At 38.9% G+C, this 12,241-nt stretch overlaps 1 protein-coding gene across 4 annotated transcripts in view; it reads right to left on the reverse strand.

Moving 5' to 3' along the window:
* SH3D19 (SH3 domain containing 19) overlaps positions 1 to 12,241 on the reverse strand; it is an 87,225-nt gene that overhangs the window by 66,875 nt on the left and 8,109 nt on the right. For all 4 annotated transcript variants that reach the window (XM_067297813.1, XM_067297809.1, XM_067297808.1 and 1 more), the window contains exon 2: positions 245 to 284. In XM_067297813.1, coding sequence (XP_067153914.1) covers positions 245 to 284 — 40 coding nt within the window. The remainder of the gene's footprint in view (positions 1 to 244; positions 285 to 12,241) is intronic.

The raw sequence follows: 12,241 nt of genomic DNA on the forward strand, positions 1-12,241 counted from the left end.
ATACACAAACAAGCCTTTTGGTTTTTAAGTGCACACAATTACAGTGTAGTAAAACCTGTTAATTCCTTGAAATAACAATTACCTTTAACACAAAGCTATTGGGTATTTTCATACTGTTACCAAAACAGAGAAGTAGTAGAATGGCATTTTTTTCTGGCTAATTTCCTAATTCATTCCATAAAAGGAAAAAATAAAGAAAAAAATGAAAGGAGGGGAAGAATAAATACAGGAATACAGGTCTTACCTCGAAGAGCGGCAGTCTGGTTTATTTCTTTCAGAGCGATCTGTGAGAAAGGAGGCATAAAATCAGCACAAAACTTGGATGTTCTTTAGCAATACTAATATAGAAGCTGTAAAGAACTGTCATACCATATGACTAGCAAAAGCAAAAGCTGATTCTGTTGCAAAACTCTCTTTTCTGCACTGGACTACTCTGTTCAAGGCAAAGTAAAGTTACTGGAAGTTTAACATTTGTTAAAATTCCTCTTCTGAAAACATAGTTGGAAGCTTCCCCTCCCTTTAGCTGAAATGAATAGGACTTTAGAGTAAAACTAAAGGAGAGGGAAAAGGCAAAAAGAAAAACCACAGATTACTCAGCGCAAAAAAATCATTCCATGAATCATGGCTGGCAGAGTTCCCCGACAGGATGGGAGAAAAATCAGCAGTTGGTTGCAGCAACATCTGCAAATACACTGAACCCAGTGCAGTCCCATCATTAACTCTTTGACATCTGGGTGTTCTAGGTACTAAATCTTTTTCTGTTTTCAGAAAGAGTTTTGTTTATTCAGTGAGTATTTCAAGTAGTTTATTTGCACTAATGAGACTGACCAGCAAACCAAATCTACAAGATACAATCACAGAAGCTCAGGTAAACTTTCTTTCCACTGCATAATTTAACAGTTCCTAAAGCCAGGTCTAGACTTATTTTGTAAACTTTTTTTTTGATTTTTGAAAGTTCTGATACTCAAAAGTATAAAATAGTTATCCCAAGTAAAAGAGTTAAAATTTATCATACAAGCGTTATAAAATAACCAGTGTTGTTATCAGAATTGACATATTATCAGTTAATATAAAAAGGTCGAGTATGTCTCTTACCATATGACTTTTGAACTACCTGAAGTAAGTAAGTGAGATTTGTGTGCTCCTGAAATACATATATGCTAAAATTGGAGGGGGGGGTTAATCATTTATAATAGAAAGATCCATTGTGCAATTAGAAGGATGTTCTTACAGCTATAGATAATATCCACTGACCATGGTAGTTTTGCTTCTCATCCCCTCTGTGTCTTTTAGAAAGCAAGCTAATTTTTCCTGTGTCAGTAAACAGTTTAATGAAAAACTTGGCTATACAGAAGAGTAAGAGACTTCATAAGAAGACATTTCATATTCACAGACTGTATTTTGAACCTTATAGCTCTGCATTTGAACTGAAATTTATTCTCTTAATAGCACACATTTGTTTAAAGTTTGACTCATGTATAGAAGAAATATTTTCCTCTCCAGTCCTGCGTGTTTGCATTTGATTACATTTTGATTGAAGTGGTAAAAAAATTATTGTACGTCAACAGCGCTCAAAGAAATATTTAATGCTCTTTCTGTCCACAGGTGCTCCTATTGAGCTGTTACAGCCACACAATACATAATTTGCTACGTTTCTGACTTACAGCCTTCTCTATTCCATCATACCCTGCTCCCCTGTTAGCTAGAAACAGCATATAATAATTTGCATCAGAGTTACAACAGCAGTTGTTCAAATACACACAGAAAGACTTGCTCTTTCCATCCTTATCATTTGCTCATGTAACCCCCTTACCTGTGAGCACTGAAAACCAGGCAGGACTTCCTATTTAAATCTGCTTGCCATCTGTTGCGTGTTATCAATGTTTCCCAGCCATTTACGCAGCCGTGATCTAACAGTACTCAGACAAGACCTTCCCACTTCTAAAACGTTAGTGTGAATGTGCCAGTGAAAAGGAAGAAAAGGAGTCCCAGAAGATGTAAACACAGCATCTCGCAGCTCTCCTCCATAGCCCACTTCCCCCTGGCAAGGCCACTGCAGCCCATCCACGCCACTGGGACCTGGTCAGCCAGGAAATCAATGTAATTCCCTTCTCCCTTTCATCTTATTGACGCGTTGAAACAAGAAACATTATGGTTTTTTTACATGTTTTATTTACTGCTAAATTCAGAAAAAGCACATCATCTGCACATACACTGATTTCACTAAAAAGAACAAAGGGAAATGTAATACTACTAGTATGCAATCAGCATTTTCAAGTAGAAAATAAATCCTGTGCAAATTTAAGGTGATTATAGATTTAATCTTCTAAATTTGATTTAGTATCAAACGTAATGAAAGACTCAGAAGGAACTGAATCAGGGCTTAAATTTTGATATTCTGGATGCTGTTTTGGCATTACACACAAGCACCAATTCAAGTAATGTCACACACCACATAACCCTAGAATATACCACACACCCCTAGAATATGGGTGCACAAGAGAAACAGGCAAATCTCAAAATATGTATTACATATATAATGTGTGCATGTGTGTTTGTGTGTGTGTGTGTGTGCGCACACATGCCAGAACCAAGCCCCATTCCTGCATTCTGTAGGCAAATCCTTGACTTGCAGAAACTGGGTCACAAAATTGCACCCCACAGCTCGTTCTCTTTTACCCTATACATGTCACCTCAAAAACTGATAGATCTCTATGTAATTTTTTATTACAAAAATAAACAAGAAGACAGTAGAGAGGCAAAGACCTGAAATTCAGATCTTCCACTATAGGTTTTCCTCCACTCCAAAATTTATTTGCTATAAGACCTTCCTAGCACAATACTGCACATCCTTCACTTCTAAACTCTGGAAGCCAAAACCGCACATCAGATTAGGGCAAGCGCTAAATGGTCACTGGACGACAACGCACAAGGAACAGAGCAGTACACACTCAGGCACAGAAATTTACAGGCAAAATTCTGTCTCCTGTGACAGATGCTACCTTCCAGAAACAAGTTTCTTCAGATGAGAAACTTGTACCATTTTCACTATCTTTGTGTTGCTAAAGTAATAAAATTCCTTACTGTGTATGTAGTTATAGTCACATAAACCAAAAATCCTCAACAGCTAATACTCACATGATAGAAGACTGGATCATTTTGACTGTATGTTTATTTTGGTTAACAAATGTTTTTAAAAATCACCATCACCCTAACCTGACAGTTATATAAGAATTGTGTGTAGCTTGGGCTTTGTGCTAGCATGGTAGATCTATTCTCCATTTATTGACAACTGATGGTGGTGCAGTACTATTACATCTTTAATTTTACTGCTGCACATTTTGCCAGCTAGCTCGGACAGCTCAGGCGTATCTGAAGAGCACAGACATACACTACAGAGATGGTTCTTCCACAGCCAGAGAAAAGTTCTTTCTGCTTGTCCTCCAGTCCAAAAGCCTCACAGCCAGTTAACACTTCCTGCTTTAGCCACGCAGCCATACACAAAGCCAACTGCAACAGCAGTTTTCAGCTCAGATAAGTCTCCTTTCTGACTAGTTCAGTATATAAGCAGAACAAGTTCATACATACCTGCAAAAGACCATACTGATACATCTAAAAGGTTGGTATACACTGTATAATGCACTGCTGTTTCAATAGACAGGAAGTGACAGGACACACATGCCTCCTACACCCTGACTGCAATCACAGATATCGATATTTTAAAACTATGGAGATAAATGAGTAGCTATGTTGGAATTTATAGCACAAGAGTCTAAAGTCACAAACAGAACTACATTATCTTCTCACCCAAGCTACAGTCTATTGCGAGAGAGAGGTGAGGCATCAAAAGGCTGTCCCTACAAGACTCTATTTGCAGTCTCTCAGTCTGTAAGACTTGACCATCCAGTCACCTGCAGTCCAGACTTGAAGAGATTTTCCCCACTTGATACTAGCATCTGCTCTTTACAAAACCTTTGCTGCCCTTATACAAATACAGCCAGAGCAGGAGAACTATATTACCCTTATTCAGCACGCAGTGGTAGGATATAGCCCAAGAAGTCAAGGACCTGGCAAGTGGAGCAGACAAGGCAGAAGTCAGAGACTTCTGGTTGAGGTCAGGAAGACGGGCACCACATTTTAAATACTGCAGAAGAATCAAGGGCAACATCAGGGCACAAAGACGTGCTGTTCACACCACCACTGTTTTGCAAATCTAGTGTGTTTTTATAAAATTGTACTGTGTATATTTCATCAATAGCATGGATGTGTTCTGTCTTTTTTCAGCACTCAAAGGTTGAGTGGAAGATGGAAATGTCATAGTCCAGTTGCTTTCCGAAAGGGTCAGGTTTCCTTAACAGGCAATTTTATTACCCTTTAAGCATGGGAAAATTATCATCTTTGTTTGTTTGCTTTTAAAATGACAGAACAGTTTTTCTTCTCAAGGAAAAGATAAACATAACCATCAGGAGAAAAATAACTGACATAAAGTTATTTCAGTTGCTCCACAAACCCAGAATAGCTTAAGTTTTTGCCAGAAAGATCACCAACAAAGCAGAAAACAACAGCATTTAAGTCATTCTCTCTTGTCTTTAGAAGACATGCAAAGAAAAGAAGAAAGGCAGCTCACACCAAGGAGAACCATTGTTTTTCTCTGTTTATTTTCCAAGACTCTTCAAAGTATCTGGTTGCTAAGTGTGACTTCAACTGAAAAGTGTGCTCTCACTACAAAAAAATTTAAGTATAAACATCAAGTGCTGTTGCAAAATGAACGGAAAGTTAACAGGCATTCTGCTGCTTCAAACCTCCCAAGTGACTTGGGAACCTCCAGTGCAATTAGATCCCAAGGTATGGGTACAATTCCTACTTTTACTCCCATCCCTCAACTTGATCTCTCTTAAAAGCTGAACTGGCTCAAGAGGACAAAGGGAGAATGTACCGTTTCCTATGTTAGGAAATACTGTATTTTTGTTTTGTTTATGGGTCCTGAACAGAGCAGCCACCAGAGGGGGCAACGCAGGAGGACACACGTGCTAGAGCAACCAGCTGTCTCCATCGCTACGTGTGACAGCCAGGCAGAGGTTTCAGAATAGACAGTAGAGCGAGATGCCTGTTACAGTGCTCCTGCAGCAATGGCAAATCTCTGCATAGACCAGGCAACAGGAACAGCGGGCTCTCGAGCAGTGCTGCCAACACCAAAATACACATAGCATTCATATTGTCGAAACAGGCAATTCCCGTAATCCAAATGTCTTAATCCCCAAATAAGCAAACTTTTGCTAGCTTTCAGGCCTTAACAAGGGCAGATATTAAGACTGATTCAGCAACGTTACAAGGCATTATGTTGAAATGTGATGGCTACTACCACTATTTTAATAATGTGCACCTTCACTATTACCCAGCTGTTCATAGCTAAATGTTGCAACAGTCCCAGCTAGACAACTGTATTAGCTCAAAAGAGCCAAAAATTCCCTTTTGAGAGTGTCAGTGTACATGGGGTTCAATCTCAAAATAAACTGCATATTTGGGGGGCAAAAGATCTGCATTTGCGTAGGATTTTCAAGGCTTGCTGTTCTTTATTTGCACTGAGATGAGCAATAACTGCCACTAGTATTGCAATCTTTTTCTCTTCTACTTGTTAAGGCAGAATGAGGCCCACAGTGACTCTTCCTTCTTTATAGCACCGCTCTCAGGTAAGACGTCATAACAATGCAAATTAATTCCATCGTATAGAATCTACTATAAGCCTCACTCAATTTGATTAGGAGCTGCTATACAATAAAACCCATAAAACTGAGCACTTACCTCTGTATTTTAGTATGGTACCAGCAGAGTCCCTTATCAGTAGTTTAAAAGGCAGAAGACATGAGGAGAGATTAATGAGAGGCATGGAAGAAACTTTTCTCATTTAATTTAACGTTTAGCTTTCTCTTCACTCCAAAAGGCCAAAAAACCAGAACACTACACATAAAAAGTTCAAAATTGTAAAAGCAGACAGATTTTACATCTGCTTTTAATTCTACAGTATGCTGCTAACTTCCAGAGCAGTAAATTTGGGAGAAAATAATTACATTACCCTCCCCTCGCCCCAAATAAAATGACATTGGTCTGTCAGTTTTAATACCAGTCACCTTTAAAGCCTTCTGTGCACCTGTAAAACACATAAATGAAAAGCGAATTTACTGGAAAACCGAGGCCATGGCTGCCAGTGCTGCTAATGCTGGTTTGTTGCTGCTGCTCTGCCCTTCTACCCCCTCTTTCTTGCTCCTATGTTACTCCTGTGCTGTGACAGCAAAAGCGTCTATGCATCAACGTAAACATATGTGCCAGCATGAGAGAGGGCATGATGCAGGAGCAAGAGAGAAAAGAACTGGACTATGTGAGCTCTCACTGCCCCTCAGAAAGGTCCATGTTATAAGAACCTAAGCCTAGACCAAACGTAACACCTGAAATTGGTGTTGTTCTCGGTACATGAATGACAAAGTTCAAACATATGCAGCACATGCACACGTTACAACACTTGTACCTGCTAAAGCTTAAGCAGAAAGTGTAAGACTCAGTCACTTCTAAAGCTGTTTTTCGAACAAACTAGCGACTTCTGAAGGTATAAGTCAGCATATCTTTTGACAAGACTTATTCCAGCTGATCAGTGCAATGTAATAATGATGTACTTCAACTAGGAACATAGTACTGAAGCAGACACGTGTATCCACACACCACCAGCATCACGCAGGGTGCTGAGAGCAACCCTACTACTTAATTTTGATACTTTCACAGCGGAAAGTACCAATTGACTCAACACTTTTTGATCAACAGAAGCTTTATGACCACAAAATACCTTTCTCTCTAGGTATTTCAGAAATGTTAGCTCTATGTCTTTGAAAATCATTTCTCTGAAGTTGCTAGCATTGCCAGTAAAAGGAAATTACCTTTTGAGAATATGGTACGGCACTACCATTTTCTTCCCAAAACAGACATTTAGCATGCCTGTATAGACTGCCAGTTCCTTAAATAAGGCAACACATCTCAGGGCCTTACATCGGGTCTGTCTGCCCTAGGTTGACAATAAATGCAATACAGTTAGACTAGTGGGAGTAAACTCATGGTTCCTTACCCTTATCTCATGGTGCCTCAGCACCTTGTAAACATTCATACACAGAATTCAAAACCTAAATGTATTCTGTTATTTCTTTCCTCAGTGATCTGTCCAACAGCTCTCTCCTGCTTGTGAGCCAGCACATGCCTCATGACCAGCTGCTGGTCAGAACACGCTCCTTGCCATACTAAGTTTCGCCAAACTTTATGCCTGGAGACCTAAAATACACACAGAGAAATATTGCTGCCTGAGTGACTAAGCCAAACAGGATAAAAGGTTTTCTAAAAATAATATAAAAAGAATTATTTTAAGTTTTCTACAGGGTGAGTGGCTTGTTTGTTGTGGATTTTTTCCGTTGAATGACAGTTTCCTAAACTTGTGCATTCCTGTCCACACACAGGGATAATTTCAGGCTATGACAGTGGGGGAATATCACTTCCACCATCTAAGCAATTTCCCTCAACCTACACAATACAAAACCACGTGCTGTAGAAACAGCCTTTCTTACATGCCTTTCAGGTAGTCATTTACAGTTTTTGTGGAATGACACCCTTATTACTTTCAAAAGATGGAATCTCCATTTGTGAAATGTTGATACTATATTAAGAAGGTCTATTTTGGGATGTGAAATATTTTGCAAATTTCACCTCCCCCCCTCGCAAAGCCAACAATCCTCCCCTCCAATTTTGGGGCAATTAAATGTTTTCTGAACCTGTTCACCCAAAACAATATAGCCTTATTGCTGAGATGACAAACCTCAACAATAAATGTCTCCAGTGTGATCTTACGTATTATGTACTGGGAAGCTGCAACTTGGCAGTTAAGTCTCATTAAAGCATTCAAGACATGGATTAACCATAAAGTGCTGAGCAGCAGTATCAGCTGAAGAGATTACCACTTCTGTGACACAGGAAACTAGTTCAGCTTTAAAAACAACAAACAAAAACCTCTTTTAGTCATTATTAGATTATTTCATACTGTGGGCCCATCAACAGCAGAGGGGAGACAGCTTCCAAACCTTCATAAATTTATCCAGAATTTAGATATTATGGTGAGTGTAAGTGCATAGGCCTGTATTTTGGGAGGAATTTGGAGAACAGGGAAATGAAATGAGACAGAGAAACAAAAATCCATATTAAAATAAAAGATTGTAATACACTCCACCATAAAAAACAGACTCTCTTTAAAAATACAAGAAATATAGCAGGCAATTAACAACATTTATTTCTCTTAAGATACCACTGAAATACTCAATAGCTTGTTGTTGGAACATTTGGTGGTCTCTTGTCAACATTTATGAGATAGAATCCCAAAACTGTCTACCCAGTACAAACAGACACACCTAACCAGAGAAGATTCTTAAACCTCAAGGATTTCCTAACAAGAACTGATATTTCATAGAAGTGGAATTAACCTATTAACAAAAGATTTTCCCTCAAGGACATTAGTAACTCTGACTGACAGCCACATGGAAATAAAAAATTCTGAGCAAGTTTGTATTTTTCATAAGTACCACTGAATGGATTATTCTAACACTCCTCAGGCCTCCTGAATTTTGCTGTAAAACAAAGATTACAGGATCTAGGAACATCATTAAATAAGAATATCATACTTGAAGGTGTAAAAAAAAAAATTTGTTTAATGTTGCTGGTATACCAATAAATCGTTGGAATCTGAGCCATCCTTGATCCATTAGACTTGAACACACGCTCAAAAGCTATGGAGCTCCAATACAACAAAAGAAGAAGCTAAGCACTTGTCTGTTCTTGAAATGTGTCATATTTTAATGCATATTATGTGATAGTCAAGAAATAGGCACCCAAAACTCATATTTTTAGATGTGAGTCATGTGGCATTCTGAACACATTTTACTGAGATGTGAGATGAGTTTATCCACATCCCATCCCAAAGTAAATGCTAAACGTTACCAAAACCTCTTTAGGGTACCTCAGACTTCTTTGTTACTTTCAGCAGCCATCTGTGTACTTTTGTGTCTTTTGGTCCTTGAGGACCATCCTGGCCACAAGCCATGGTGCTCTTTTCGTGCTGTGTCGAGTTGCATTCCATTTATGGCCATTTTACCTCATGCAGAAGGTGTGTCCGTACAGTACGTCTGATCACTCAGTAGTCATGTCATATGCATCAGCATGGTCCATGGGAAAATGAGGATGTGCACAGCCATCCGAACAGCACTTAATTAGGATCTTATGACAATATGAGATAGAAAGTTGAAAAAGGAACCGAGTTCACCCAGTGGGAGAACGTCAGAAGTCCTGGCTGACCTCTACAAGCACCAAAGCGCAGAGGCTCACCAAGGGAATTCAGAGAGTCCTCAGTGACTTTGAAAAGACAGAAACATGCAATTTCTGGAAGCGAGTGCCATGAACTTCTGATCACAGGTCCACTTGCCTAACCAGTGGGGAACATACAGATGTCTTCTCAATCTCCAGAACAGAAGAAAAAGATCAATGTTTCATAAAGAGGGAAGACAGCAGGAAAAGAGAGATGGGTAACAAGGAAATAGCAAGTCAAGAAATACAGACACAGCCCTCGAGATGGCAGAAAAGCAGACAACCTTTATAAAGCACAAGGCCTTTACACCACCTTGTAAAAACATCATGCATGTTCAGCAAAAATAAATACGGCACACGACACACTGCTTGGGGTATGGTCTGTTTAAAAACTGAAAATGTTGAATTCAACACAAGTTACAAACCATATACACACATAAATCATAATTAAAATACTGTGTTTCTTTGTATACAAAAATAAAAGCTGTATGTCATAATTCTAAGAAGTGCTTTACAGATAGCCACTCATATCACACACATACACCTTTCAGTCTTCACATGTGGCACCTTACTTCAGGTAAGGGCTGAATGCATCTGCGTCTGAGCTCGTGAGAAATTACAATATTTCACAAAGCCTTCTTATTTGTTTTTCAAAATGTTTAGTAGTTGTGCTTCCTCCTCCTTCCATTCTCTCAAAAAAATATACAATAGAGAAAGCAGCTATTTTAAAAGTGATTTCTTAGCAGCTTTCAGCCTTGACATCAGGTTAATGCATTTACTTTTCAGCCTTCTATATGCAAAATTCACTCTCATTCTGTTGCTATTCAAGGCGGCACAAAACAGTTCTTCTCCACTGTCCAATGAAAGGCTTCAAAAACCATAAGTTAGCTTTAGATGAACAAGCAAAAGGAAGGCAAAGTCATAACCATCCGGAAAGCCTGGGAACAAAGGATCCCACATTTACTGCAGAACAGCCCAGAGTTCCTGAGTAGCCTGGTAATGCTGCCAGAGATCATTCCATTTCTTCCACACCTTGGAGAAATACCTCTCTCTTCCCATGAGCTCCCAAGATCTCTCCTTTCCCTCATCCCCCTCCTGTGCACACACCAAAAAAGCCTACAGATATCATCAGAGGCACCCAACCTCTGTAACGACACTAAAAAGCATTTCTACACCACTGCGATGCCAGGAATACCGTCCCATAATGACACAACTCAATTAAATAGTACTTGATGATTGATCCACCAATGCCAAACTAGTGGACAGGACTTAGAGAAACGAAGAGTGCCTAGTGTCACAGTAGCAGCTACTATGCATTTCCTAGAGCAAGCCTTGTCCCCCGGCATGGAAAAATACATTCTGTCGTCATCAAGTTGCACCCATGACTGTTGGATACATGAAGTCTGCAGCGCTATCCCATCTCATCACTCAGTGATACATGTCCCCTCTGGTAGATACACGTCCAAGCACTGTCTTGACCTGCAGCAGGCACCTCACTCTCAGCTGAACCTCACTGCTCAGGTTTTGAGGTCACCGGGCATTTTTTTTTTTTTTTTTTAGGCATACTTGCAAAGGTTGGTTTATCAGTCATGATGAAGTTTACAGTACTTGCCAACAGATTCAACTACAGCACCTGACACTGCCATTTTCAAAGTACTAGCTAAAAGGAGGGAAATTTTTCCGAAGCTTTTACTCCGATCCCAAGTCCCAGATTTCTGTTAGTTTCTGCACCCTAGATCATAGTGCACACAAACAAAAAAACCCAGCACAATAAAGGAGCAATTTACAGTGAGAATCTGATCAAAATGCCGAGTGTGTTTCCAGGTGTTTATGTCCTGTGGCCCCAACAGTATGAGGCAATAGTACTTTAATAACTAATAACATCACAGCACAGGGATCACTCAAAAATTCTCGGAAATTGATTTAACACAGATGTGCACAAGTTGTATCAATATTTAAGTGTAGATCTGCAATACAGAGTGCTCAGGTTTTAATGCAAGACAGAGTGCATGATAAACATAACCTTGTCACTTTAAGAAAACAATTTATATTAATTTTAGCTTACCTCCTATAAATAGAAACAAAATGTCATAGTTGAAGCAAAAAAAAACATATCAAAAGGCTTCTTCCATGCATACAATTTTCTGTTTAGAAGGAAAACAGATCAGAAACCTATTTCAAGGTAGAACTACAAACCATTTTATTTTTATTTTTTAAGGAAACATGTACTTGAAAAGTTACCTACAGTTTTTAAACAGTGTAAATCACCATGCTCAAAACTATATCAAACAAGAAAAATATATGTAAGAAATTTATCATCGCAATTTAAGAACTAGCAAACACCTAGTAAAAATACCAACCAGCAAGTAACAGTAGTAATTGATTTTATACAATGTATAATTAAGTTGTGCCCCCTACTACCACATAACATTTGAAGAACAAAAGTATAAGTGGATTCAGAAAGAAATGAAACTCATGAAAGATAAATCCATTGGCAACTATTTAACATGGCCCTCCAGATGCAGCCTCCAAGAAGATGCTAAGTCACTAACTGCAGAAGAGAAGGAACTTTCCTTGACATAAAGATTAAATCTTAGGAGAGAGTTCTTGCATATTTTCTGTAAAATTCCAGGAGGTCAGTGTAAGAAACAGGTTACTGGGCTAAATGAACCTTTTGTCTGATCCAGTATGACTTTCCTAAGGACTTGAAAATCATAAACTTCTTGTCAAAAGTTTTTTTCTTTTTGCTCAATGGGGCACGCATGAACCAATCCTAGGGCTCTGAAAGGCTGTGGTGAAACACCCTATTAGTATTCCATCTTATAGGAGTGTCTATGTTAATCATTTCAGATCTTTG

This window comes from Apteryx mantelli, chromosome 5, assembly GCF_036417845.1.
Source record: "Apteryx mantelli isolate bAptMan1 chromosome 5, bAptMan1.hap1, whole genome shotgun sequence".
NCBI classification, from domain to species: domain Eukaryota; kingdom Metazoa; phylum Chordata; class Aves; order Apterygiformes; family Apterygidae; genus Apteryx; species Apteryx mantelli.